This window comes from Colletotrichum higginsianum, chromosome 2 (assembly GCF_001672515.1).
Source record: "Colletotrichum higginsianum IMI 349063 chromosome 2, whole genome shotgun sequence".
Lineage (NCBI taxonomy): Eukaryota > Fungi > Ascomycota > Sordariomycetes > Glomerellales > Glomerellaceae > Colletotrichum > Colletotrichum higginsianum.
Window position 1 is genome coordinate 4295225 of NC_030955.1, and position 27218 is coordinate 4322442.

The following is a 27218-nucleotide window of genomic DNA, read 5'->3' on the forward strand; positions in this document are numbered from 1 at the left end:
GCAGCAAGGCCCGTTGAGCGTGTGGCGGATGGCCCGGGGGCATGTTTTCCTGAATCGACGAAACTTTTTGTTGTACGACTCGCAGGATGTTGGGTGTGTCTGTGTTGCTTTAACCTTTTGGAAGGAAGAGAAAAAAAAATGCAAACTACGTGCGACCTGCAATACGATAACATCCGCCAGCGCAGTCGCTGACGAGGCGTCACATCGAACCGACGTCGACCGTACGCGTCGACCGTACGCGTCGACCGTCGTCCCGGCGCGCTGTCGGCCGATGCCGCTGTGAATTGCGTCAACCTCGGTGGGAGACCCATTAGGTGGGGGGGGTTGTCAGTGGAGGTGCCCCAGGGGTTGCAGTGTGCAGCGCAGTGGTCCGCTAACTCCTAACTCCCCCTGCAGCGAAGTTCCTTGTCGACGATAAAGCTTCAATCGGGAACACGAGCACACGCCTTTGCGGGGCGACTGTTAGTGATGCCACCAGGAAAAAGGCGAGGCTACTATCAACGCCCTTTTCTTATCGGGGGGCCCAAGCTCCGGCAACAGGCCAATCGACCTTCCTGTCTAGTCCAAGGTGCCTCGTCGTCAGCTTGCCCCTCTCTCCCGGGTGAACTTTTGTAGATTGATCTCGTTCCGAAGCGACTTCGCTCGAAATTGATATCGATGGATTGAATACATAATGTGATGCCTCCGTGACCGCAGCCCTCGCTCGCTCCGTGACTCTTTCCCCCTCTGCCCTTAGGACCACCGCACAATGATGGCCCTTCCACAAGCAACATTGCCCTCGAAAGAGGCCGGCTTCCACGACGACAACGACTCCTCCTTCCCGGTCCCGCCTCCGTACGAGGCCGCGGCCTACCCCCGCGTCCGGCCCCGTCGCGCCATCGCGCGGAGCCTCGTCTCACCGCGCGTGCTCGTTTGTGTCTTTTTCGCCGCCCTCCTCGCCTGGCCCGCGCTTCTCCTCGTGCGAGAGGCCACGCTCCGCGACGTCGCCCGGCATGCGTCCTCGTCCGCCCACCTGGCTCGCTTCCGAGACTCCGTCAAGCACTGCGCCGCACTCCGGACGCTTCCCGAGAACCCCGAGCCGGGATCCCGCAAGTCCAACCCGCGATGGAACCCGGCCCGTGGCCAGGCCAGGCCCGTCGTGCTGCGCAACATGACCTTCTTCGACGGGGAGTCCGTCGCCCCCGAGCCCATGGACATCCGGTTCGACAGGGGCCTCATCACGGAGCTCGCGACGACGGCCTCGAGGTCCATCCAGTCCCGCGGGGGGGCCGCCGAAGACGAACACGACCTGCACGGCCGCTTCGTGACGCCCGGCCTGGTCGACATGCACTCGCACCACTCGACCGGCCTGTGGCCGGCACTGCCCGTCACCAGCGACGAGAACGAGATGAGCAAGGCGTACGGCCCGCTGACCCCCTTCATGCGCATCCTCGACTCGATGAAGGCGTACGACGACGCCACCCGCATCATCATGTCCGGCGGCATCACCACCTCGCTCATCCTGCCGGGCTCCGCCAACGTCATGGGCGGCGAGGGCACCGTCATCAAGAACGTGCTCAAGTCGGGCGAGCTGGGCGAGTACGTCGTCGAGGAGCTGCTGCTCGAGCACAACATCCCGCCCGAGGCCCGCCACCGCTACATGAAGCTGGCCTGCGGCGAGAACCCCAAGCGCGTCTACGGCCACACGCGCATGGCCAACGCCTACATCCTGCGCGAGCAGTTCGCCAAGGCCAAGGAGCACCTGCAGAAGCAGGACGAGTACTGCGAGGCCGTCGCCAGCGTCTCGCCCGGGTCCGACGACGACGACGACCTGAAGCTCCGCTTCGTCAGGGACCACGGCGACTTCCCCAGCGACCTGAAGCTCGAGTCCACCGTCGGCATGCTGCGCGGCCGCGTCGCCATGCAGAACCACTGCTACCTCCCGGAGGACTTTGAGACCATGCTGCGCGTCACCAAGGAGTACGGCGTCCGCGTCCGCGCCTTCCACCACGCCCTCGAGGCCTGGCAGGTCCCCGAGATGCTCAAGGCGTACGGCGAGTGAGTACAAGAACCCCCCCCCCCCCCCGTTCCCCCGTTCGGGTCCACGGGCCGGCCGGCTCTGCTGACACCCCATCGCGACAGAAACGTCACCGTCGCCACCTTTGCCGAGTTCAGCCTGTACAAGTTCGAGGCCTACGCCCCAAGCCTGTCCTCCGGCCGGATCCTCAACGAGCACGGCATCCCCGTTGCCTACAAGTCGGACCACGGCCCCGCCAGCGAGTAAGCTTTGTTCCGTATCCCTGAAAGTAGTCGTTGAAAAGAGAGGAGCGGTAAATAACGTGCGTGCGTGCTACAAAGGACCAACGCCAAGTATATCATGTTCCAAGCCGGCGTCGGCCACGCGTTCCACCTGCCGGAGGACAAGGCCCTGCAGTCCGTCACGTCCATCCCCGCAAACGCCATCGACCTGGGGTATCGTGTCGGCTACGCCCGCCCGGGCTACGACGCCGACCTGGTCGTCTGGGACGCCCACCCGCTGTCCATCGGCGCGACCCCGCTGCAGGTCTACGTCGACGGCAACCCGCAGCTGGAGCACCACATCGTCCGGGAGAGCATGGGCACGACCTTCAACGAGGCGTCGGCCGAGGGGGCCCTCCCCGCGTCGCCCAAGATGCGAACGGAGCCCGCGCCCGAGAAGAGGGCCGCCTTCTGCGGCAAGGCCAAAAAGGCGAGGGCCGGTTTCGTCATCAACGGCATCACGAACACCTTCCTCGAGAGCCACCCCCAGGTGCCCACCGTCTTCCGCGACGTCGCCGGCGGGAACCTCACCCTCGTCATCAGCAACGGGGCGGTCGCCTGTCTCGGCACGCCCGAGAACTGCTCGTCGGCGGCCGCCCGGGTCTCGGCGGAGCCCGACGTCACCACGCTCGACCTGTCCAACGGCCACGTCCTCCCGGGCCTGACGGCGCTGACGGCCTCCCTCGGCATGGTCGAGATCGCGACGGAGGACTCCACCGGCGACGGCTTCGCGGACCCCAAGAAGGACGGCGGCAACCCGGAGAACCTCGACTTTGCAAAGTACGGCGTCCAGCTGGAGGGCAAGGCCTTCTCGCGCGCGCGGCTCGGCGGCATCACCCGTGCCGTCACGCCCCCCCTCAGCGAGGAGGGCGGCTTCGTCAACGGCGTCAGCGTCGGCATCCTCACCCGCACCGACCGCACCCTTCTCGACGGCGGCGTCTTCCGCCCCGAGGTCGCGCTCCACGTCACCATCGACGACAAGGCCAAAGCCGGCGTGGGCTCCATCAGCACCGCCGTCAAGAAGCTGCGCAAGATCCTCGCCGACGGCAAGGGGAAGCACAACGAGACGACGTTCGGCGAGGTCGCTTCCGGCAAGCTGCCGCTCGTCGTCAACGCCAACAACCACGTGAGTCGCCAGCCCGTTGTGACTGTGACGCGGGGTGGACGCTCGCGGAGTGGATGCCGCGGGTGAAGCTTCGCGATGTGGATGCTCGCGGAGTGGACGTTCGCGGAGTGGATGCTAACGTGGACCTAGTGGGACATTCAACAAATCATCAACATCAAGAAGGACTTCCCCGACGTGAACATTGTCATTCAGGGCGGTGCCGAGGCGCCATTGGTGAGCACCCCGATGGAGGTATGAAAAGAATCCCGACAGGACTGGTCTAACCGGACAAACAGGTCGCCCTGGAGCTCGCCGAGTCCCAGATCCCCGTCATTCTCACGGAGACCCGCCCGGCGCCGTACTCCTTCCGGCACCGCGACGCCGTGGTGGGCCCTCCTCTGACCCCGAGCGTCGCCCGCATCCTGAGCGAAGCAGGCGTCTACTTCGCGGTGGCCATCGTTGCAGATAGTGAGTCGCCCGGAGCGGACGAATGTCTCGACGCGCGAGGACAAACACCTGCTGACCCAACGTGAACCAGTCATGCCCGCCGACTACCGCATCCACGACCTCGCCCTCGAGGCGGCCTGGGCCGCCAAGTACGCCAACCTCGGCGACAAGGAGGCCGTCCGCCTCGTCTCCTCCAACGTCGAGGACATCCTCGGCCTCCCCAAGAGCAACGACATTGTGGTGTGGGAGGACAGCCCGCTCGAGTTTGGGGGCACTGTGGCGCTCAGCTTCGAGACGAGCAAGGACGGCGAGCTCGAGGTTGCCGCCTGCTGGCCGCAAGAACACGACAAGTAGGTGAACGGTGGCGGGCCGGTGGAGGGTGGTCTTGTTCCCCCCCTCCCCGTCTGCCCGGACTTTCGTAAAGGGCGAGTACCCAGGAGCCTGTGGCCACCAAAAGACTGCCAGGGTTCTCCGTGTGGAACATATCGAGAGGGCGTACGCCTGTCGTTGTACATTTCAAATAAAAGCACACGTTTGTACAATGACGGGATGGGGGGCCGTAGCACCGCGCAACATTGAAGTTGTCGCATGGCCCGGCTGTCGGTGATTGTGACTAACGTACCGAGCCCAGCCGCACGCCCAAATGACGGGGCCACCGTTGATGAGACCACCACCATCTGGACTACGATTCGTCCTCCAACCCAAGACAATCACATGTCACAGTGCCTCCAGTCTACATCACGGCTGCAGCTGAAGCGGCGGGACGAGTGTCTTGCACCGAACCTCGTCTTGTGAACCTCACAGAGAACCGACGTTCCCGTAGCCGCTTTCTCGGAGCTGGCGCTAGAGAGTCGGAAACGAAAAAGCAGCTACCCGTCTACAACATGATATCACCCGCGCGGACCGTGACCTGTCAGCCCTAGCCCGTGCCCACAGCACTGAGCCAGGACGCGCACGATAAATCGGGACACAGAAGGGGGGGGGGGGGGGGGGGGACTAACTACACCAAGGGCAAAAGGGCTGGACGCGTACCGGCGAGTGATGGTGAAGCGGCGTATGCAGGGACGGTGCTTGGTTCAGAGATCACAAACGAGGAGCACAGAGAGGAGGGGACGCGGCCGTCGATCAGGAAGCGTGCGGTTCTGCGCTCTGTCAGCCACGTCGGTCGGTCGGTCGGACCGGTCGTGCTTGCTTTAGGGCCCGGGCTGGATGATGAATGGGCGACACATGCTGAACTCAACATCGGAACATGGGATGGCACCGTCTGGCTTGGGATGGGCTCGGCATCCGCCAACCTGTCCCTGCGGCCGGAGGGGTGGATAGTAGGAGATTGGGAGCATGCACGCCATCACATCATAGGACCGTCGCAACTTCCGACAGGAAGAAGAAAGCCGGGAGCTAAAGTGCCGGCCGCCCAATGCTGCATGCAGTGCACGGCAATCAAGGCGAATGGGATGGGCGCCAGTGCTCTCCCGCGCTGACGACGGCCTGCCGCAGACGTGAGGGTTGCGGGCGGTGATGGCTTACGGAAAGAAAACAAAAAAGTTCAGGTCGAGCGTCCTCCCAGGTCTAGAGACAATCTGTTTCACGAGCGCTTCGCGGGTGTCGGGCTTCGGCTCGCATTCGTCGATTGTTTGATTGAGGGGACCGCCGTGTGAGGCCGGGGGCGTTTTCAGAAGCGCGCGCCAGTCTGCGATTCCCTGCGCTTTCGGCGGCTCAGGGGTGCACCCTACCGAGATGAGGGGGGGCTGGTCGAAGGGAGAACCACTCTGCCCAGACAACAGAACCTGCTGTTATATGGGCTATTATGCCAAAACAACTCGTACTGTCGGGCTCGTCCGTGTTGTTCATCTCGGCTGTCGACTGCCTTACTCGTGCAAACTCCCTTTGGGTTTCTTGGCAATATCAGGACAAACGGGAGCCACTGGGGCGACGATGTGGAAATGGCGGCGGTGAGTCCTGGTTCGGATAAGTCCGTGGTCACTGACGTTTGTCTCGAGCCCTGCACGGTTGACCGAAGGACCAAAAAAAAAAAAAAAAGTGAGTCTGTCTTTGATCTCGGTCTTGGGTAGAGAGGCAGCAGGACGTTATTCAGATGGGCTGAGACTATTGCAATTTGAGACGAGACGCCGTCAGGCCGTTGACATGAACCGCAGTCGCCCTTCTGGCTGAGACAAGCTGGCGGCGCTGCTTCGACGTCTGCAGATTGACGTCGCGACGACCAGCCGCCACGGGATGCATCATGCGTGTCAGCGGCGACGGCACCGGGCGGCAGTCGAGTGTCATGTTAGCCCTGTGACGAAGTTCCTCACAGGCTATCCGGACAGCACCACCCGATACGACGGCCGGGGGCACGATGCCAGGCCGCCCGTCGACCCGGAGGACGTGATTCGCCGGACCGTCTTTTGGATGTTTTCTCGAGAACGTGGAGCCATGGGGCTGTGCGACGTTCTGAAACCCCACCGGCGGCCACCACTCGCCCCCCCCTCCAGACCCCATGGCCCGGGCAGGGGAGGCGGGCATTGAGAGCCTGGGCCCTGTTGGGCTCCTTAGGGCCGGGTCCATCACCGGCTGTGGAAGCGGCCCAGGGGACGGAGGGAGCCTGAGTGAGGAATGCCGAGTCGCCATCCGCAAGAATGTATGGCATTGTTTAGCCGTCTCAGGCTTGGAATCATGTGTACGAATCCATCCTCACCGCGCGAGCGAGCGAGGCCGAGGGGGTGGCGTGGCATCGGGTGCATAAGTTATGCAGCTAGAAAAGTTACTGTCCGGTGCCAAGATCGGCAGCCTGATTGGTCTGGCAGAGACACGGCCATTCCAGCTGGAGGCATGAAGAAAGGGATTGTTCGAGTGTGCGCCGCGGCAGTGACAGTCTCACCGAGAATGGCCCTGAAATTCCAGGCGATGGGCGTTTGTCTCGCAGGTGACTGGCGGGGAGGCTCGATTCGGACGAGAGCGTGTTCGCCGCATTGCTCTCGACTCTCGTCTCGTCGTCCTGCCTTCTCGAGCGTTTGTGGTTGTTGCTTCCTGTGGACGTCTGAGACCGTCAACCCCTGCAATCTGGCCTGGGGAAGCCCCTGCGCAGGTGGGACAGACAGCCCAGGAACCGCTTGCCCGGATAAAGTTAGCTGTAAAGGTAATCCCACCTCCTGGCGTCCATCCCGTTTGCTCGTTTCGTCGTCGATCTGCAAACACAGAGGCAGCGACCGTAAGAGACCTGTTTGTGCAAACGAAAATTGAAGAAGAAAAAGATGGAAGACTTTTCTACCGCTGGCATTGACTCAACATGTGCCGCATCCGAGTATGATCCAATACCGAAGCTTGTTGTTCCTCAGCACGTCGCCCCAAGCCGGACGTCGTCGTCGTTTGCACCATCCCCGGCTTCTCTTGCCCCTGAAAAAAAAAACACATGAGGGGGCCGACGCCACCAAGCCCTGAGCGCCGATAGTGTCGTTTCCACGGCGGCCAAGTCTGGCTGGCAGCATCGTGTTCCGAATCCAAACTCTTCCAGCGCCACTAACGGGCACTTGAGGCCCGTTGGCAGTCTCCTCGCCTCGGGTCCCGGGATCGACTCGGTGCAAGGTGACTGGACGCCACCAAGGACGAGAAACGAAGACGTAAAAGAAAAGAAAAAGAGAAGAAAAAAAAAAGGAGACGGGAGACGAGTCAGCAAGCTAAAGCACCAACTAGCAGAGCAAGCACAGCTCCGGCGTCGCACCGAGCGACAATTGACGGCCGACCTGCACAAAGTTGGTGGTCCGGCACAATCGCAGCCAATGGGAAGCCACGGGTTTTTATGCGCCATGCAGGTACCAGTGTTGCAGCACACCACACCATGCCAGCTTTTTTGTGCATTCTCATCCCCTATTCAGTGCGTTCTGTCAACAGCCAAAGACTTGGGCGAGTGGGGTCCAAGGGGGGGGGGGGCTGTCAGCTCAAGTCAGTGGTCGACCTCTCTCTCTGTGTGTCTGTCCCTCAGCTGCCGCCGTTTCGTTTCTTCTCTTGGTGGTGGTGTGCAGCGCAGCAATATGCCGCAAGCCATTCGTCTAGACTTTTGATTCCCTGTTCTGAGCGACAGGGTCAGGCTGTCTGGATCCCTCAGTGCTCGAAAATAGTCCATGGAGCCCGGGAACCTGATTGATCACTGCCATCCAAGGGCCTGCCTGTCCCTGCCCATTCGTCCCATCTCCTCAAGCCTCTGCTGCTCGTCCGAACCCCACCGTCGTTGGCCTTCCCGCCAAGATGCAGCAGCCCCCCCCGCTCCCCGCCGTACGCTCACACCCCCTCACCACCCTCACCAACCCTCACCCTCTCCGCCCTGCGCTCGAGTGGACTGGCATCGCCAGTTTTCCAAGGCCGCACTACCACGAAAAGTGCCCCCATGGCGTCACGGCTGAGCGTTCCTGGCCACCCTCCTAGCGTGTTCCTACCACCCCAGGCGCCCAGTGCCCGCCAACTCTCGTCCAAGATGTCTGGCGATTATATTACTCTTGCCCACATCCTCTCTCCACCGGGATCGACACTCGACCTCTGCCCCATTCCCACCACCACCACTCTTTCCCTGTCGAATCTTGCTGGGCAATTCTTCTCTCCTTTCATCCTTCTTTTTTTCCATCTCGTGAAAAGCTGAGCTTGCTGAGCACGTCCTCTCCTTCCATCTTTGCAGACAGCGTCTTGGACCCTGCCCGATCCATTCATTTACTCGCTCACTCACTCACTCACTGGCTCACTCAAACCACACGCTCATCCGCCGTTCAAAAGGTGCTCCGGTATCAGCATCCACAGTAAACATAACAGTCCCTACCCATCCCAGCACCCGCTCCCGCCGGCTCTCTCTCTCTCTCTCTCTCATCTCATCTCATCCCGAACCCGTCAACCGCAACCATGAAGTTCACCGCCGCCGCCACGCTGGCCGCGCTCGTGGGCGCCGCCTCGGCCGGCTCCAAGTCCGACGACAGGACGTTTGCCGTCCTCCGTTTCAACAACAAGGAACTCGTCAAGGCCCGTGTTGATCCCATCATCAACCCTGGAAAGCCCGCAACCCACGTCCACGGCGTCATGGGAGGCAGCAACTTTGGCATGTCGGCCACGGGCGAGTCCCTGACGCAGTCCAAGTGCACCAACGCCATGATCAACGGCGACAACAGCGCCTACTGGTTCCCGTCCCTGTACTTCCAGGACCCCAAGACCAAGCAGTTCGAGTCGGTCGAGGTCTTTTACGTCAACGTCTACTACTTGTGAGTGTCACCGCCGCCGCCGAGCGAGCCCCCTTTCGCCCCCGCTGACCCGTGGCAACAGCTTCGACGGCACCGACGACGAGATCAAGGCCTTCCCCCCCGGTCTGCAGATCTTCAGCGGCAACGCCTCCGCCCGCACGCCGCCCTCCACCGGAGGAAAGCAGAACCTCGACCCCGAGGACGGCCCCATCCAGCCCGTCCAGTGGACCTGCCCCAGGTCGAGCTACAACCCGCCCTCGTACCCCGCCAACTCGGACGGCATGACCGCCGGCATCGTCGACCCCAACAACCAGGGCTCCGGCGTCGGCTTCCCCGACCAGAACTGCGACGGCTTCGGCTCCCCGCTGCGCGCCGACATCCACATGCCCTCGTGCTACAACCCCAAGGCCGCCCTCGACGACTACAAGAGCATGGCCTGGCCCTCGAGAAAGGGCGCCTCCAGCGGCGGCCGCAAGAACTGCCCCGAGGGATGGATCCACGTCCCCCACATGTTCTTCGAGGTCTACTTCGACACCCCCAAGTTCGCCGGCCGCTGGACCCCCGGCCAGGGCGCCCAGCCCTTTGTCCTCTCCAACGGCGACGCCTCGGGCTACAGCCTGCACGCCGACTTCATCGCCGCCTGGGACCAGGACGTCCTCCAGCAGATCATCGACAACTGCAACGCCGGCTCCTCGGGCATGGACAAGTGCCCCGGCCTGCTGAAGGGCCTCAACACCAACAAGGACTGCAAGATCGACTCGCCCCTCCAAGAGGTCACCGACGGCATCCTCGACAAGCTTCCCGGCGACAACCCCCTCGGCGGCTTCTCCTTCGGCCCCATCCTCGGCGGCGGCGGCGGCGGCAGCGACAGCGACAGCGGCGTTGTTGTCAAGCCCTCCGGCGGCGCATCCTCGGCCTCCTCCGCCAAGCCGTCCCCTACCACCGAGCCTGCTTACAGCCCCATTCGCCAGCTTGACGAGGCCCCCAAGACCTCCGCCGCCGCCGCTTCGTCCCAGCTGCCCATCCAGCAGGCGCCCGAGAAGGAGAACACTCAGCCGGCCGAGGAGGAGACGACCGCGCCCCCCGCCGCCGTGCCCACCCCCAGCCTGGGCGGCTCCCAACCCTCCAAGGCGACGTCGTCCTGTCTCCGCAAGACCAAGACCGTCTGGGAGACCGTCACCGTCACCGTGGCCGCCGAAGAGTCCGCCCCCGCCAAGGCCGACGACTACAGCAAGGCCCGCCGCCACGTCCACGACCACATGAAGCGCCACCGCAGCCACCGCGACTAAGCCTTGCGCGTCCCGAGAGAGTTTTCCACTTGCGCTGTCGGATCTTTTTCTTTCTTTTTTGCGCCTGTACCAAAGTTCCTCTTCGTTAGACATTTTAGGGCTGCGGCTGGGAAGGGAGTTTCAGAACGTATACCAAGGGTCGGTCGGTTGGAAGACGCACTCAAAACACTGGATATGGAATTCGGGGCTTTGGGAAAAGAACCATCCTCGCGTGAGACTGGGCACCGCGATCGTCGGGCTCCGACTTGATTTTTTTGTGCTTTTGACGACGATGATGAACAGATACATACATAAACCCCACATTGGGGGAGAAGGCTTGAGACCAAATTTTTTTGTTGATCAAGCTCGAGGACAACTGGATTCGCTTCTTGTTCGTACCTTGGAACACATACATTCGATTCTTGGAACGGGCCTCCTCGGGAGAGCCCCCTCATTTGGGAACGTCTTTACTTTTGGAACGGAAGAGAACGGACTGGTAGATTCAATAGAAACACACCAGACTTTTTTTCCCCCCTCATGCAAGTGGGATGGAGCACGTGAAATCTGCAGGCCAGGAAGCGTGACAGCTAACGTGGGCCACGACGTCGAAATAAGGTTATTTCGTAGGCGCAAGAATTCGACCTCATTTCCTGTTCCCATCTCAAGGCAAGGCCCCTGGACATGCATGCCCGCTCAACCGTCAGTCCGTCTAGGTCTCAGCAGTCGTCCGGACCAAGCAAGAGAAAGGGACAAGATCGAGACGACTGGCTGCAGTGGTGGCAAGCCTGTGCACACTCCCGACGGTCTCCACAAATTCTCCGTGCCCGCCGTGCCCACCGCAGAAATCTTCACCTCCGTTCCCCACCACACCGCACACCGAGAACGGGATGCACCACTGACCCAACGCCGGTGAACCGCCTGCACTACCTTGACCGATTGACTTGGCGCTAAGCAGCACCATGTCGCTGTATCATGAGACGGCCGAGATCCTCTCGGCGAGCCCCGACCACGGCGGCAGCCTCAAGAGCCGCGTGTTTGGCAAGAAGGGTCTCAAGTCGCCGCCCGCGCAGGTGTACGCCCTCGCGCTCGAGACATGCAAGTGGAGCGGCGTGTTGAAGGAGGTCGTCGAGGCGGCCGAGATCCTCCGCCACGAGCGCAAGGCGAGTCGTCCAACCCCCCCGTCGCCGTCAGTCCGAACAACGTCCGCTAACCCCGCCCCGCAGCTCACCCCCGTGCTGGCGCTGCTGCTGGTGCACGACTTCCTCCTGGCCAAGAAGGGCATTGCGCTGCCGCAGACGCACGGCCTGAGGACGTCGGTTGAGCGCCACAAGGCCAGGCTGGCCTCGGAGCTGACGCGCGCGAGGCTGCGGAGGAAGATGCCGTCCGTGGAGGCGCTGAGGGCGGACGTCAACGCGAACGCCGACCCGGAGGGGAGACACCCCCGGTGGATCCGGGTGAACGCGCTCCGGAGCAACGTGGAGGACCAGCTCGAGACGACCTTCAAGGGATGGGAGAGGGCGCTGTCCATCGAGGCGGTGACGCAGTCGGCGGGCAAGGCCATCTTCATCGACACGCACGTGCCCAACCTGCTGGCGGCGCCGCCCGGCACGGACGTGACCAAGACGCCGGCGTACCTCAAGGGCGAGATCATCCTGCAAGACAAGGCCTCGTGCTTCCCCGCGTATCTGCTCGACCCGCGGTCCGAAGACGGCGACGTCGTCGACTCGTGCGCGGCCCCCGGAAACAAGACGACGCACCTGGCCGCCATCGTCCAGTCGCACCAGCCGGACCAGACCACGCGGCAGCCGACCATCTTCGCGTTCGAGCGGGACCCCCGAAGGGCGCAGACGCTCGAGAAGATGGTCAAGATCGCCGGCAGCAGGGGCATGACCAAGATCGGGCCGGGCCAGGACTTCCTGGACGTCGACCCCGAGGCGGACGCGTACAAGCACGTCGGAGCCCTGCTCCTGGACCCCAGCTGCTCGGGCAGCGGCATCGTCGGACGAGACTCGATGCCGGAGCTGCACCTCCCCGAGCTTCCCGGTCCCGCCGCCGCCGCCGCCAAGGGGGCCAAGGGGGCCAAGGGGAAGGCGGACAGGCTCAAGCGGAAACGGGCCGAGGAGGAGAGGCCGGTGATGGTCGACGACGACGGGAACGCCGTCGAGGTGCAGTCGGAACAGGAGCTGCAAAAGCGGCTCGACGCGCTGGCCGGGTTCCAGCTGACGCTGCTGCTCCACGCGATGAGGTTCTCCTCGGCGACCAAGATCACCTACTCGACCTGCTCCATCCACGCGGAGGAGAACGAGGGCGTCGTCGTCAGGGCGCTCGCGTCAACGGTCGCCAAGGCGCGCGGGTGGAGGGTCCTGGCGAGGGAGAAGCAGGTCCGCGGGATGCGCGAGTGGCCCGTCCGGGGACTACCCGAGGCGGCAGGCGGCGACGCGGCGGTGGCGGAGGCGTGCATCCGGACGTACAAGGGCGACGGGCACGGCGTCATGGGCTTCTTCGTCGCCGCGTTCGCCAGGGACGGGGGCGAGGGAGCGGCGGCCGGCGAGGACGGGCCGTACGTCAGGGATGACGAGGGGCGGATCGTGAGGGACGCGGCGGGGATGCCCGTGCTGAAGAGCACAGGTGAGCCTGTCGTCTTGGAGGACGCCGCACGTCAGGCACCGCCGGGGGGAGGGGATGATTCGGAGGATGATTCGGAGGGTTCAAGCGAGCACGGCAGTGACGAGGACGAGTGGGCTGGGTTTGACTAGGTCGGCTCGGTGCTAATACAGAGACATGTCACAAAGTCATTGGGCGTTCGGAGCAACCTTGAACTCCCAAACACTGACGGACTGAGATGGCCGAGCGCCGTCGACCTTCGCATTGTCAATAATGGGCACCATCTTGCATATTTGAAGCATCGCCGTTCCCGGTTCCAGCTCCTTCCCAGAAATTCAAATTTTGCTGCGTGTACAGCACCTGCCCCTGCAGCGCCTCCTTCCCAACCGCCTCGTCCTTCCACGTGCCTTCCCAAGTCGTCTCTTTCCCAGCCTGTGCCTTCCCAAATTGTCTGTTGCTTCGCGCCTTCCAAATCCGCCCATCCTCACCCAACCTCCACCCACTTGCACCGGACACATCTGCTCGTCACAACAGCAGCCGCGAGTCGACCGCTTGCTCTCGGGGCATCACCTCAGTCATCAGTCGTTAGTATCTCGCCCTCCTGCGCCTTCCTCCGTGTAACCTTACCTTTGGGCGGCGACCTTGAGCGACCAACCGCACCGGCGGCCCCCACCGCGATGGACCCGATCAACCCGTCCGACTACAGCAGCATCCCGTTCGGCTACGCGATCGTCAAGGCCGTCGGTCGACGGAACAAGCCGGAAAAGTCTCCCGTCTTTTTCATAGTCAACTGCATGATCGTCGGAGACGCGTCGCTCCGCCTGCGCCGGATGCTCACCCAACGGCCCAACACGCAGCATTGGATACTCCTTCACCCCGCTCGGGATGTGCAGGAGGTCATGTACATCATCCACCACGGACGCCGCAGCCCCGACCTTGCGCCGGCGACCGCGGATGCCATGCTTTCCGTGTGCTACACCGCAGACAGGCTCGACCTGCTGGAGGGCATCAGCAAGGTCTGGGGCGCCACCTTGTACGTCGACGAGAAAATGACCAGCCAGCAACTGTGGAACGTGGCGGTTGCCGCGGTTCTGTGCAAGAACAACGCCGTCTTCTTTGCTGCCACAAGAAAGCTGACGTGGCTGCACCACGCTCGGTATCGCGAGCTGGTCACGAACTGCAACTTTTGGGAGTTGTTCCTGGCCGGTACGATCCCTCAATCCTATCCCAGAGACTGACTCTTTACTGACGGCAAGCCCACAGCGAACCTGGAACAGTTGCGAAATCTCCTGTGGGTTGACATGTCGGAGATCTACTTCGAGACCAACCACGACTGCCACGTGGAGAGCATACCCGGCATCCAGCCCTCGGATCTGGAGGCGCTTCCAACCTTGATGTCCCGGTTCGCGTACCTCAGGGAGAGGTGCGATGTTGAGATGATCGACAGGGAAGGAGAAAGCTACCGAATGGTGGTCGCCGAGCAGGCCTCCCAGACGTGGCCGTACAGACTGCGCGAGGAGGTTTCAGGGGCGCTGATGGATGTGCACAAGAAATCCGGACTTCACTTGGCACAGTTTTATCATTTCTTGGATCTTCCATTGGATTGATCTGGATGGGCCCAGATGAGTGTCCTCCAGGCATAACGGTTGCTTGGTTGTTGGACCATACGATGTCCTCCAGGCACAACGGTTGTTTGGTCGTTGGAGAGACTGTACAATTTCTTGCATTCACAACTTGCATCATTGTTGGATTGCTGCCATGATGTTTTGTGCTGCAGCCCCTCTTTTGTGTCAGCTTGTCAGGCAACAACGAGGCATTCTCAGGCAGACGGACGAGGAAACAGTTGGATTGTGTATGACCATTGTACGATTGTATGAAGTACGCTTGGAGTGGAAACCGGGGATGGTTCTGGGTTGTGACAGGCTCGACTCGCTAGCAAATCAGACTGGCACTGCCCATGTTGACGTTTCATGGGATGTGACCCCTGTCGTTGACCAGACAGGGGGATATTTGGCGACGTCCCACCCTTTCTCAACTCCAATTTCCTCCATCTACACAGAACACTGCGATGGATCTTGCTGGGCTTCTGGGTTTGGCCCTATGGATGTCGCTTTTCGCCGGCGCGGTGACCGCCGACTTCGGGACGGCGGAGACGGCGCTGATCGCCTGTAAGCACCTCGCACGACCTGAACGGCGGCCCCGGACTGACCTAGACAGGTGTCCCAGTGCGTACGGTGTGAATGCATCATCATCAGGATCGGCGCTGACTTGTTGCTACGTCAGCCTTCAAACGACAACTCGAAGCGGCTGGAAGCGGAGTGGAAGGCGGTGCGGTCCTCGACCGGGGTTGCCATGAGGTGGGATGACGACCTCGCCGACGAGTCCTGCTCGGGCCTGGGCGCGTATCCCGCCATCAGACTCCTCCGCGGTGGCCACCCGCCGCTGGATTACCTCGGCCCGCGTACGAGCGATGAGTGCGGCTGCCCCCCCTCCGTAAGGTGGTCTCACTGACGCATCCCAGGATCCTGCGCTTTATCGAACGGGTCGAGCGCTCCCCGCATGGCCCCGTCAACGTCCCCGCCGAGGACGCCGTGTCTTTCCAGGACGTAGACGACTTTGTCTGCATCGGGCACTTCCCGCCGGGGACCGCACTGCGGCAGGCGTTCGAGGCCGTGGCGGACAAGTACCGCACCGAGTTCACCTTTGGCGTCGTCGTTGTCGACGTCGACAGCCCGGGCGTCGCCGTCGCCGCCGCCGCCAACGACGCAAAAGTGGTCTGCCACAAACGAGACGACCAGAGCGTCCACACGTGGACCTCTGGCGACGACGGGCTGGAGGCATGGCTCGTCGAGGCCTCGCGGCCCGTCATCGCGGAGCTCACGCCCGCGAACCACCAGCGCTTCCTCGACGTGAGCCGTTCCCCCTCTCCCCTCCCCGAAACGCGCGACTGAAAGCGGGCTGACCCAAAACCCCACCCACCCCAGCGCGGCTGGCCGATGGTCTACATCCTCTCGCCGTCGCCCGGCGTCCGCGCCTCCGTCCGCACCGACCTCCACGCGTTTGCCAAGAGCCACTACGCGTCCCTGACGGCCGTGACCGTCGACCCCGGCTACTTCCCCGACCTCCCGGCGAGGCTGGGTCTCGACCCGCCCGAAGACGACCGCCCCGCCGGCGCGGTGCACCAGCTCTCGAACGGGCGGGTGTACCGCTACCCCGAGGGCAGGGCGTTCACGCCGCGCGAGCTGCAGGCGTGGGGGTTGGATGTGTGGCAGGGCCGGGTCAAACCGTGGGCGCCGCCCGGCCAGGAGTCGGCTCCCGAGGCCGGAAGCGGGAACGTACGGGTCGTGAGGTCGCACAACCTCAAGGTTAAGAACATCCCCGGAGTGAAGATCCGGATTGGAGGACGCGAGCGGGACGAGCTTTGAGGTCACTTGGGGAAGGGGGGAGCCGTGGGTATCTTGGTCGTTTGATTACTCTATGATTATACAGAAGAGCTGTCTATGAGTTGCGGCTACTGTGGCCAAAAGATTCCTCGTCCGTTTCCTGGCCCCGATACTCATACAAAGTTCTATGCTGTCTTTCCAAAAACCCAAAACTCCATTAAAATGCCAAGACATCGTGTCGTGACACGTGCCTTACCCGGGTATCATCGTCTATGTCGTCCCAACTTTTCCGATACGAAATTACTGACAGTAGGTGCCCCCGCACACGCCTAGGCCTGCTGCACCTTGCGGGCGGCCTCGTCGTCCGAAATCACGCCCTGGACGGTGCGCTCGTCGTCCGACAGCACGCCGCCGTCGCTAGGCGCGGCGGACATTGTGCGCTCGTGCTCCTTCTTCTCCTGCTCGGCCAAGGCGTCGTCCTCGGTGGTCTCTTCGTGGGTCTGGCGCATGCGCTCGAGGACGGCGGAGGCCTCGGCGGCGAACTTGCAGCGCTTGCGGATGGCGGGGCCGTACTTGTAGAAGAGGAAGGGGAAGGGCAGGCAGGCGAGGGCGAGGAAGGCCGGGATGGACGAGGCCCAGTGGATGCCGAGGTTCTCGTACATCTGGGTGGTGAAGAGCGGGAAGGCGGCGCCGAAGAGGGAGCGCATGACGGAGTTGGCGGCGAGGACGCTGGCGGCGTAGATGACGTACGAGTCGATCAGGTAGTTGAGCAGGCTGAGGAAGACGAGGACCAGGCCGGCGGCGAAGAAGCCCGAGGCGATGATGGAGACGATCCAGTGGACCTCGGGCCCGTTGGTCCAGGCGAACCAGAACAGCCCGATGGGCAGGAGGCAGGCGCCGACCATGGAGGGCGGCAGGCGGGCCTCGGGGGGCGCGAAGCCGCCGTGGGCGGCCGACACCCGGAGGTAGCGGCGGCTGTCGAAGCCGGTGTAGACGACGGCGAAGATCATGCCGACGGCGACGCCCAGGAAGGCGAGGCCGCCGACGCCGGGGGACCAGCCGCGGTGGCGCTGGAAGACGATGGGGAAGGCGGCGAAGAGCATGTAGAGGGTGCCGTAGACGATGGCCATGTAGATGGACGTCAGCAGCACGATGGGCTCCTTGAAGAGGAGGATCCAGGGGCGCGAGAGGGCGACCTTGAACTGCTGGGCGACGGTCTTGCGCGGCTGGTGGGCCTCGTACTTGGACAGGTACGACTTGCCGGTGAGGGCGGAGAGCTTCTCGGCGCGGCGGCGGAGGAGGACGGGCGCGTACGTCTCGGGGACCGTCAGGCCGACGACGATGAGGACGACGCCGGTGAAGATGGCCATCAGGCCCTCGATCCAGCGCCAGCCCTCGGCGACGCCAAGGAAGCCGCCGACAATGGGACCTGTGGTGGGTGTTAGTGAGAGGCACGGCAGAAGACACGGCAGAAGACACGAGCCGAGACATACCGATGGAAGGACCCAGGAAGGGGGCGGCGGCGAAGATGGCCGTGGCGAGGCCGCGCTCGTTGGCGTTGAACATGTCGGCAATGACGCCGCCCGCGTTGGTCATGGGCGAGGCGCCGAAGGTGCCGGCGAAGAAGCGGAGGATGATGAGGGTCTCGATGTTCTGGGCGCCGGCGGCGCCGGCGTTGAAGGCGGTGAGGGCGATGTAGGTCACGATGAAGAGGTACTGGCGGCCGTACAGCTCGGACAGCGGCGCCCACATCAGGGGGCCGACGGCGAAGCCCACGACGAACAGCGACACGCCCAGGATGCCGATCTCGGTCGACACGCCAAAGTCGCGGATGACCTCGGCGATGCCGCCCGAGTAGGCCGTGCTCACGAAGGCGACGGCGAGGGTGGCGATGGCCTGCTCGATGGTGTAGGTCCACTTCTTCCACACGGGGAAGGTCTGCGGGTTGTGGGCATCCTCGGGGAGGAAGTCGACCACGTAGGGCGCCTCGTGCGTGCCCTCGCCGGGGTACTTGCGCTCGAGGACGGCCTCGGTGACGCCGGCCTGGTCGAAGAGGAGGTGGAAGTAGTTGGCCTTGTTGACGGGCTTCTGCGCCTCGACGTCGGCCTCGGTCGCCGTGATCGACGACGACGAGGAGTGCGGCGGCGCTGACGCCATCGTGAGGGTCTGGCGAGGTGGTGGTGGCGGTGGTGGTCCACGGACGGATAAGCTTATTCTTGTTCTCGGGACGTGCTTGATGGATCGTCGGATGCAGCGTTCAGCTCGGATGGGCGATGATGGTATGGATCTGGAGCGAGATCTGGTCCCGGAGAACTGGGACGGCGGCCTTTCCTATATACTGGGCATGGCCGCCGCAGTGGGCTATTATTTCTAATGCGTTTTCCATCCCCTTCGCCGGTGCCCATATCAGACCCCCATCGCCGACCCATCGACAGGGGGGAGGGAGACGTGATGATCCACCGGACGGGCGGTTGGCTTCCGCATGTTACGATGTACACCCACCATGACTATGACTAAAGGGCTGCTGGACCGGGGACAACGGGCCAGCGATGGGTTTATCTCCGGCCGGCGGCTTGGATCGCCGGTTCGTCTGTACGAAGCATGCATGACATGCAGTCCGTCCGAGTGCTGACGGGAGACACGGGATTGGGCGGGATTGTAGACTGAGGGCGCTTTGGCTTGGACGAAGCTGCGATGGCAGGCGTCTCATTGTCGATGCGCGCAGTGGTGCAGGGCGTCCAAGTGGGTCCCGTCTCAGCCTATTTTTTCTGCCCATTCCGCGCCCTGGGGGGGGGGGGGGGGGGGGGGACACTGCGGAATGACGTGTTTGGCAGCGAGCCCAGGGGCGGCCAGGCCGACTGTTGCACCGAGGCAAGGAGTTTTTTTTCTTTGCCAATCGCCGGCCCTAGTGGTGGATTCGCTGCGTGGGTCCGCTAGCAGCCATGTCGGCGGATCTGAACTCCGTGCCGAGGTGCAAATCCCCCCCCCCAAAGTCCTACGGATTTGGGCGTCATCCATGCACAGTCCCCGTCATCCCCTTTTCGCTCATTACAAAGCCGGCGCAGGACTTGGGATGACCGTTGGGCCGTTGCTGCGTTCGTCCCCCTGACCGACGCGCACGCACGCGCACTCGGATCTTGCGAAGCAGCCGACTTTTTGACACATTCATGTCAGCCAGGATCCGTCGACGTGCGCGGCCCGGTTGGGGATGGAGAGTGGATGGGCCGACTTCTCGTCTGTTGGGACTTACGGACCTCCCTTTTATGGATGAGGGGGGGGGAAGGGGTCTCATGCGGGATGATAAGAGGCTTCGACCACTGCCGTCTCTTTACATCGTACATCTCGAGAGGTCAGACGTCGCGTCGCCCTCGGAGCCGGACCGGGACCGAGCCTGGCGATCACTCGGACAGAGCCCCTGCGTGGCTTGGCTTGGCTTGCTGTCGAGAAAATCTGAAATTGCTTGATTCCGTGGGCCGCATGTGGCATGGTTGGCCTGGACCCTCCTGCAAGGGCATGCGAGATTACCACTCGACCCATGGTCCGTCGTGGATCCACCCCTGCTTATCAAATGAGCCTCGGGACCAAAGCCTTGGCGGTTTGCCGCCTTTTACGGCGTTTGACCGAGCGGACTGCCGCCCCTGATGGACCTCGGCTGTCACCGTGGGACCTGGGTACAGAGAAGGAAAAAATGAACTTGGATTTCCCTGCCAACCCCATGCAATTGGTCCCGCTGCTGCCCGCTGAGGTTAAACGACGATCCATGGAAGCAAAAGTTCGCCACGTTCTAGAATCAGACCCCGTCTGTGTGTCTGTCTGTCTGACCGTCCGTCCGTCCGTCCGTCCGTCTGTCTGCCCGTCCGTCAGCCCCGTCCCCTCCGCGCGTCGGCGAGGCGTATGCCGCCGCGGGTCCTGAAGTGCCTCATAAAGTCGGAGCCGGGGCCGGCCGCCCGGCGGCTTCGGTCCGCCAAGACCAGCCCCTCGGCGAACCTCGTCGTCTCCTTGAGGCTCGCCCCGAACAGCTTCATCAGCTCCGGCCACGCGTCAAAGTGCTCCGCCGAGTCGACCTTGATCTCGACGAGCCGCAGCTGGTTGCCCGTCGAGATGATGGGCAGCAGGTGCAGCAGCAGCGACGTCTTGAGGTCCTGCCGCTCCTTTTCGAGGAGGTCTGCGCCGAGTCGTCAGTCACGCTTCGTTCCCCGTCCGGACGCCTCAACTTACAGCACATGCGCAGCGCAAACTCAATGTCGATGGCGTCCTCGGCGTCGACCAGCTGGATGTACGGCACCGTGTGGTTCCACACCAGCATGCGCGTGATCTTCTCAAACGCCTTGGGCTCGTTGAGCAGCCCCGCCGCCAGGCCCAGCCGCCACAGGTCCCCGACCGTCAGGTGCTCGATCGACGGCTCGTGGTACCGCAACATGGTCTGCGACGCGTACTTTGAATGGTCAGTCCTGTGGTTTTTAATCGCCCGCCCGAGATGCAAACCTTGAGCGCGTCGACGAGGTCGTACTTGTCGGCGATGACGGCCACCTCCAGGATCGAGTCGGCCGCCGCGATCTGGCACACGCGCGAGTTCTGGTGGTGCAGGATGTTGAGGATGAGCTCCATGATCTCCGGGTCCTCGTCGGGCAGGCTGATCTTGACGGGCTCCGCCCCGCGGTCCAGCAGCTTCTGGCCCTCGGAGAACCGCGGCCCCAGCATCGCCCCAAACACCCGCGACGCCCGCTTGAGGATCAGCGAGTCCGCGCGCAACTCCGTCGTCTCCGCGCCGACCCCGACCACGAGGATCAGGTCGCCGTCCGGCACCACCGGCACCCCGCTGTACTTGCGCGACCACATCCGCGCCGCGAAACTCGCCGGCGAGCGCACCTCGAAGAACCTTTCCGGCGCCGCCGCCGCCGGCTTGTCCATGGGCATGTGTTTGCTCAGAGCGCCGTCCATTTGATGTCAGTGGGTGGTGTCGGGGTTGGTGTTGCTGTCGCTGTCGTGTCGCTGTCGTGTCGCTGTCGCTGTTGCTGTCGCTGTCGCTGTCGCTGTCACTATCGCTGTCGCTGTCGTGTCACTTTCGCTGGTCAAGACAAAGCCCCTCGGTCGTGATGCGGTCCGCAGCGAGGACAAATTTTCTTCCCTCTCTCCTCGACCGTTTAGCCTTCCCCGCAGACCACCATCCTCGACCAGAGTCAGCACTGCTTTTCGGTGCCGGGAACACCCAGGTCCCTCGGGCACGGATGAGACGCCTCGCCTTGGTGGCGGCGTCAGTCGTGTGGGCGGCTGAAACTTTCCGTTTCGCGGGGTCGTCGACGGTGTTTCGTCGAGGCGGACGAAAAGTCAATTCGGGGGGTGTGCGCTGCCTTGCTGCACGTCGCCTCTCGCGCCGCCGTCCCATCTCCTCGCGTGAGCTCGCACTGCCGTCTGCCACTCCCGGTGATGGATGGTCTGAGACTCATGCGGGATGCGTCGACTGCGGTCGGCGGCCTCGAGACCGCGGAGCACGGGATGCGGGATGCGTCGGGACTGGAGGGTTGATCGGTTGCCCAACCTCCGAGGGATCTTCTCGCGGACGCCGGTTGATGCCGGTTGCCTGGCCTGCGAGGTATGTTGGACTTACGGGCCGCGGGCGACCACTATCGTGGAGCAACACACGCTGGATGTGTGCACCGCAACCAATGCCTCATCGTCACCATGGAGCAACAACACTTGCGAACCGCGATCAATGACTTTATCACATCACAACCGTGAAGCACAGCACACGATGGACCGTGACCGATGCTTCGTCACTGCACACGCCGCACCGCCTTCGACCACGCCATCACGCCACGAACAGCAGAGTAACCCGTAGTTGCCTGGCCTACGAGGTATATTGGGCTCTGATCACCACGTGCGGGCCGTGATCAATGTCCTCATCACAACCGCAGAACACTGCACACGCTGCACTAACCGTAAGCACATCGCAACAGTAGAACACGGCAAACGTGCGATCAATGCATCGTCACAACCGTAGAGCACGACGCACGATGGGCCGCAACCGATGCTTCGTCACAACCGTGCGATCGATCAAATGATAACCGTAAGCATATCACAACCGTAGAACACGGCAGACATGCGATCGATGCCTGATAACCGTAAGCACATCACAGTCATAGAACACACCACTCACTGCACCGCAATCAATCACCCCATCACATCATGAACATTCAACTCGTCACATCATGAACAGCCATCACATCACATCATGAACATTCAACCCGTCACATCATGAACATTCAACCCGTCACATCATGAACAGTCAACCCGATCATGAACAGTCAATCCGTCACATCATGAACAGTCAATCCGATCATGAACAGTCAATCCGTCACATCATGAACAGTCATCACGTCACATCACGAACAGCAGAGTAATCTGTACACCTCCATTCCTACATATACTCTAACACGGGCCCGCCTCCATCCCCAGCCCTACCTCACCACCTCACTGCCGTCACTGCGGACCAGCGCTCCACCATCCGCCCTCGGGTTGCGTGTCGTATCCGTATCCAAAGCCATCGGCTTGTGGGTGGTCCTGCGGGGGCATGCCGGGCTGTTGCATGGGCTGTTGTATGTCGGGCTGTTGTTGCATGCCAGTCTGCTGCATCGGCGGCCGCATGGGAGTCGCTCCGTACGCGTAGCCAGGATGGCCACTGTGTGAATGGCTCGGCGGCGGCGGTGCCTTGTTGGCGTTGGGCGCGGCCGGTGTCGGCTTGGCCTGGGATGAGGACGAGGCCTCCATTGCTCGTTGCGCCTTAGCCGCTTTTTGCCTCTCGCGAAGGCTTCGGTGGCCGTGGAATCCGTCGTCGGGACCTCCCGACATCATGTCGACCGGCATGTAATCCTTCCATGGGAAGTCGTCGCGCGTCATGTAAGTGTCTGGAGATGGTCAGCATGAGTCTTAACGGTCAGCAGAGCACGGATTCACTTACGGAACTGATTCCACACATAGAGAAGGACTACGTAGTTGATGAAATTCAACCCGATATCTTCGAGACCCTTATTGATTGTGATGTCGTATGCCCTACGGCGGGCATCCGTCATGGCGCTGTCGATCTCGGACACCGTCACGCTATGGGGCATGTCGCAGAGGTCTCGAAGAACGGCCTCCTCTACTGAATCCGGCTCATCTTCGTTGTTCCCATCGCGATGATAGACGACGTTGATGAGCAGCGCGGGACGACCACGCATGGCCCAGTCTCCGAGGATTTTCTGGAGAATACCGCTGGTGATGGCCATTCTCCCGTCATCTACGCTCTCCTCGAATTTCTCGCCAGAGGGTGACTGGGAATCGGGGGACGGGGCGTCTGCGCGTTCGCTTGGCTGGGCCGAGCTTTCGGCGCCGGGTGCTGGCGATGTTTGTAGTACCTCCACATCGGCAGCCAGGGCCAGCTCTGCTTCGGCCTCGTTCATGGGCGCTTCGTGTTCGGTGCCGTCCGTAGGCTCTTGGACAGGGGCGTCATGGATGCTTGCCCGGGGGATGGTGGGAGATCTTAAGGGGGTTGTCGATCTCAAAGATGATCCCGGAGGGGATCTCGGGGGGGTTTCGTGTGGTTCTGTCATGATGTCGATTTTTGTTGGAATCAAAAATGAGAAATCGACGTTGACTAAGAGAAGAAAATCGAGAAGAGGAAAAAAAAGGAAGGACAAGAAGTGAGAAACAAAACAAAGCTCCAAGGTAGGTGGGCAGCCCGCTGCCAGGCACCGGGCCCCACCCAGGCGGACAGGACCCACAAAATCGGCTGTCGTCTGATCTCGGAGCAGCGCACAGCTACACCCATGGAGACCAGTCACCCCAGGCACGCCAGAATTCACAAAGTCTTTAGATTTTGTTTGAGCTAGGCGAGTCCAATCTGAACTTTTATTCCTTCCCTCTACACCTGAAGGCCTCCATCCCTTTCCTGCTGATTCTGGAGCCTTGAGGTAAAAGAGCCATACGGTACGTAAGCATCGGCCACCGCGGGCCCCACCAGGTGCCGTCTCAAAGCCCAAAGTGACGAAGTGCCAAAGGACCATCCCCTATAGCCAGAGCGTTCCTTCCTCATCTTCGACAAATGTGCAACTCAGTCTAACGGCGAGAGACTGTTTATAATAATAGCATTTACCTCGAAAAGGGAAGTCTTGACGGTTTGGATCCTTCCCGCCTGCCTCACTATGCCTCAAGCCTCAAGACGCCGCATCTGCTAATCGACCCATCTCAATTCTTCAACTCCAAGTCTATGTAACCTAACAATAACACATACAACTCGAAACATCCAGGTACGACGCACCATTAGCCGTCAGCTGGGAGAAAATAGCTTACAGAAACATTTCCAGACCCGCCGCCGTCGCCCCAAGTCCGCATGCACCCCTCCGAATCGGCCTTACGGGAGGCTTCTTGCTTTCGCCGCCATCGTAACACTCCTACATCGTAGTCTTGTACAGTTTTGCTCGTGTCGCTAGTTCGCCCACATGCTCTTACCCTTGTTCTTCAGCTTCTCTTCCTTGGTGAACCCGGCGTTCCTTCGCAAGTACACATCCTCCAAATCCAAGATGCTCGCGTAGTCGGCTGCCATGGGACGACGCGCCAGGTCCAGCCGGCCGTCGATCTTGGCCTGGGTTATGGCACCCATGAAACGCTCGTTGGCGAGTCTGGTGTTTCGAAGGACGACGTGCACACCGGACGTCTCGGGGTCCCGAGGCAGCTGTGACCGACGTTGTTTCTGGTCCTCGACGTAGTTGTAGCCCTCGTATATGAGGCCATGATTGATACGCACGGCGAAGGATGCGGTGTGCGGGTATCCGATGTCCTTGAGGCTCCAGAAGAGCCGACTGGCATTGTCGGCCGCCATGTATGGGTTGTACGGCGTCGCTGAGGCCACTGTGCAAAGCCGCCACCAGGACCTCTTGGTCAGAACCGGGCACTTATTCGCCCGACGCACAACGAGAATGTAGATGAGGAGCGCCTGGTTCTTGAAGTCCATGTATTCGCAATCGTCGAAGTCATGGTCGTCGGTGTTGCAGTGCGGGCACCCTCCGATCCAGCCGAGGGGGCTAGGCGCGATGCAGTCGGCCAGGACATGTCCGGTTGCCTTGCAACCCCCGCAGACTGAGGTATCATTGCCGTAACTGAGACCATCAATGTCGAACGGGAACCCGGCCATCTTTCCGGGCAATCGAGACTTCTTGGGCGCACGTTCGACTCCCTCAAACTGGCTGGGGCCGTCGAGCTTGTACTCATCGGCATGGGCCTTGTCGGCATGGGCCTTGTCGGTTTTGTTGTTTTCGGCCTTTTCCTGGCTTCGGTCCTGGTGCCCCTTGCCCTTGCGCGACGTCACCACTTGGAAGCCATCCTTATCGACCTTAGCCTCGTTGACTTCAGCCTTGTCGGCCTTTGGCAGGTTCTGACCCCGTCGCGTCCGGCCCTTGCTCGACGTAACCTTCTGGTAGCCCTCTTTCTTGACGTCGGGCTCCTGTGGAGCGGCGGGCCAGTCGAGCCATCCTTTCTTGGTTAAATCGGCCAGTTTGGCTTGAGTACTTTCGGGGAAGGGTGAGGGTGCTGCCGCCTTCTTGCGCCACTCAGGTGGACTGGTCTTGTCGGGACTCAAGGTCGGGGATTTGGGCTGGGGCTCGTTGGTTGATGGATTCTGAGGCGGGGGCTCTTGTTGGGGCCACGACGGAGGCACATGTCCATACCAATGTCCGTGGGGCGGCGCGGGGGGTGGCGCGTGGGGGTAGTACCCTTGCGGCGGCCAGGGATAGGGGACCCGGTAAGAACCAGGGACTGGCATTGGCATCGGCATTGGCATTGGCATCGGCATCGGCATCGACATCGGCATCGGCTGGCCTTGCTGCGGGCCATACGGCATCCAGTGGCCCTGCTGGTGGTCGTAGGGCATCCACTGGCTTTGCTGCGGACCGTACGGTTGGAACCCCGTCATAGGAGGACCGGACATCTGTTGGGTGACAGGGGCAGTGTAGTCAGTTGCACTGACGGTATCATGGCCAGCGTTTGGCTTGATATCGGGCTCCATGTCGTTGCCTTCGTCGTCCTCATCGTCGTAGTCGAACACGATCATGCCACTACATCTCGTACCTTTGCTGTGGCTCAAGATGTAATCGAATGTCTTGGCAAGCTTGTCTGATGGCACATCGAAAAGAAACGTGCCTTCGTTGGGTTTGGCGTCGATTATAGCCGGCTGGTTTGGGTAGTCATTCTTGATGGTGATTTTGTTCTTGCCTCTGACCACGAGATCAAGATGGCCATGCTTGAGTGACGAGGCGTCATCGGGCCCTCGATTGTTGGTTTCTATTTTTCGAATAAAGATCGGCATGTTCGGTTGCCGCTGAGTGGAGGTGATCGGGTTAGGTGGTGTGTGATTGGATTGTCTGTGGTTGGGTTGGACGGAGGAAGATAAAGATGATGGAGGAGGGAAAAGATGCTGGAGGAAGTGAAAATTCAGGCCTAATATCGAATACGAGAGGTTTCCAGCACCACAGTCTGTAGTCACATGACCCAACCGAAGGGACGACTTCACATCTGGTTCAGAACAGACGCTGGTGTTAAGATGGCTGGTGAGTCTGTTAGCAATAATTCAGCCTTGCTTATAATTCAAAATTCTATGCTTACAAAGGGCACTTTTCAAGCACCTAGAGCAAGGAGACTAGGTAGCTTATAGATAGTGGGGGGAATTGTAAGTCTGTTTCGATTATCTTAGCTGGGAATCTTAAGCAAATAGCAAACATGATGCTTAGGATCAAGGCTTTTTTTCTCCTCAGACTGACGGTCTCCCACTGTCGGAGAGCCTGAAGTCGAAAACCGTGTTACCCCATCGTGGCCATAGGAAGAAACTGCGATCTGTGTGTGAATGGCCCTGGGAAGGAAGGAAGGTATCGAGCACTACCTGCTGTCT

General features: G+C 61.5%; 10 protein-coding genes across 10 annotated transcripts; 5 read left to right on the top strand and 5 right to left on the bottom strand.

Annotated features, from left to right (window-relative positions):
• Positions 1-748: 748 nt before the first annotated feature.
• Positions 749-4183, top strand: CH63R_02996 (Carbohydrate esterase family 9 protein; the record flags this gene model as incomplete). The annotated part of the gene is made up of 6 exons (XM_018297971.1): positions 749-2037; positions 2122-2259; positions 2338-3403; positions 3533-3616; positions 3679-3850; positions 3921-4183. 6 exons carry the CDS (start codon positions 749-751, stop codon positions 4181-4183), a joined length of 3012 nt encoding a protein of 1003 aa, XP_018162787.1.
• A 1752-nt stretch (positions 4184-5935) lies between these two features.
• Positions 5936-6352, bottom strand: CH63R_02997 (uncharacterized protein; the record flags this gene model as incomplete). Its single annotated transcript, XM_018297972.1, has 1 exon — positions 5936-6352. The coding sequence occupies one exon, from the start codon at positions 6350-6352 to the stop codon at positions 5936-5938; it is 417 nt and encodes a 138-aa protein (XP_018162788.1).
• A 2361-nt stretch (positions 6353-8713) lies between these two features.
• Positions 8714-10334, top strand: CH63R_02998 (Wsc domain-containing protein; the record flags this gene model as incomplete). Its single annotated transcript, XM_018297973.1, has 2 exons — positions 8714-9066; positions 9128-10334. 2 exons carry the CDS (start codon positions 8714-8716, stop codon positions 10332-10334), a joined length of 1560 nt encoding a protein of 519 aa, XP_018162789.1.
• A 938-nt stretch (positions 10335-11272) lies between these two features.
• On the top strand, positions 11273-13069 carry CH63R_02999 (NOL1/NOP2/sun family protein; the record flags this gene model as incomplete). The annotated part of the gene is made up of 1 exon (XM_018297974.1): positions 11273-13069. The coding sequence occupies one exon, from the start codon at positions 11273-11275 to the stop codon at positions 13067-13069; it is 1797 nt and encodes a 598-aa protein (XP_018162790.1).
• A 525-nt stretch (positions 13070-13594) lies between these two features.
• CH63R_03000 (uncharacterized protein) lies at positions 13595-14524 on the top strand (the record flags this gene model as incomplete). Its single annotated transcript, XM_018297975.1, has 2 exons — positions 13595-14123; positions 14181-14524. The coding sequence occupies 2 exons, from the start codon at positions 13595-13597 to the stop codon at positions 14522-14524; spliced, it is 873 nt and encodes a 290-aa protein (XP_018162791.1).
• A 493-nt stretch (positions 14525-15017) lies between these two features.
• CH63R_03001 (Protein disulfide-isomerase) lies at positions 15018-15868 on the top strand (the record flags this gene model as incomplete). The annotated part of the gene is made up of 3 exons (XM_018297976.1): positions 15018-15085; positions 15131-15391; positions 15439-15868. 3 exons carry the CDS (start codon positions 15018-15020, stop codon positions 15866-15868), a joined length of 759 nt encoding a protein of 252 aa, XP_018162792.1.
• A 761-nt stretch (positions 15869-16629) lies between these two features.
• CH63R_03002 (Major facilitator superfamily transporter) lies at positions 16630-18457 on the bottom strand (the record flags this gene model as incomplete). The annotated part of the gene is made up of 3 exons (XM_018297977.1): positions 16630-16872; positions 17722-17729; positions 17794-18457. 3 exons carry the CDS (start codon positions 18455-18457, stop codon positions 16630-16632), a joined length of 915 nt encoding a protein of 304 aa, XP_018162793.1.
• Positions 18458-20160: 1703 nt separating this feature from the next.
• On the bottom strand, positions 20161-21217 carry CH63R_03003 (BTB/POZ domain-containing protein; the record flags this gene model as incomplete). Its single annotated transcript, XM_018297978.1, has 3 exons — positions 20161-20465; positions 20519-20735; positions 20786-21217. The coding sequence occupies 3 exons, from the start codon at positions 21215-21217 to the stop codon at positions 20161-20163; spliced, it is 954 nt and encodes a 317-aa protein (XP_018162794.1).
• Positions 21218-22780: 1563 nt separating this feature from the next.
• CH63R_03004 (uncharacterized protein) lies at positions 22781-23889 on the bottom strand (the record flags this gene model as incomplete). Its single annotated transcript, XM_018297979.1, has 2 exons — positions 22781-23205; positions 23259-23889. The coding sequence occupies 2 exons, from the start codon at positions 23887-23889 to the stop codon at positions 22781-22783; spliced, it is 1056 nt and encodes a 351-aa protein (XP_018162795.1).
• Positions 23890-24764: 875 nt separating this feature from the next.
• Positions 24765-26639, bottom strand: CH63R_03005 (uncharacterized protein; the record flags this gene model as incomplete). The annotated part of the gene is made up of 1 exon (XM_018297980.1): positions 24765-26639. The coding sequence occupies one exon, from the start codon at positions 26637-26639 to the stop codon at positions 24765-24767; it is 1875 nt and encodes a 624-aa protein (XP_018162796.1).
• Positions 26640-27218: the final 579 nt, after the last annotated feature.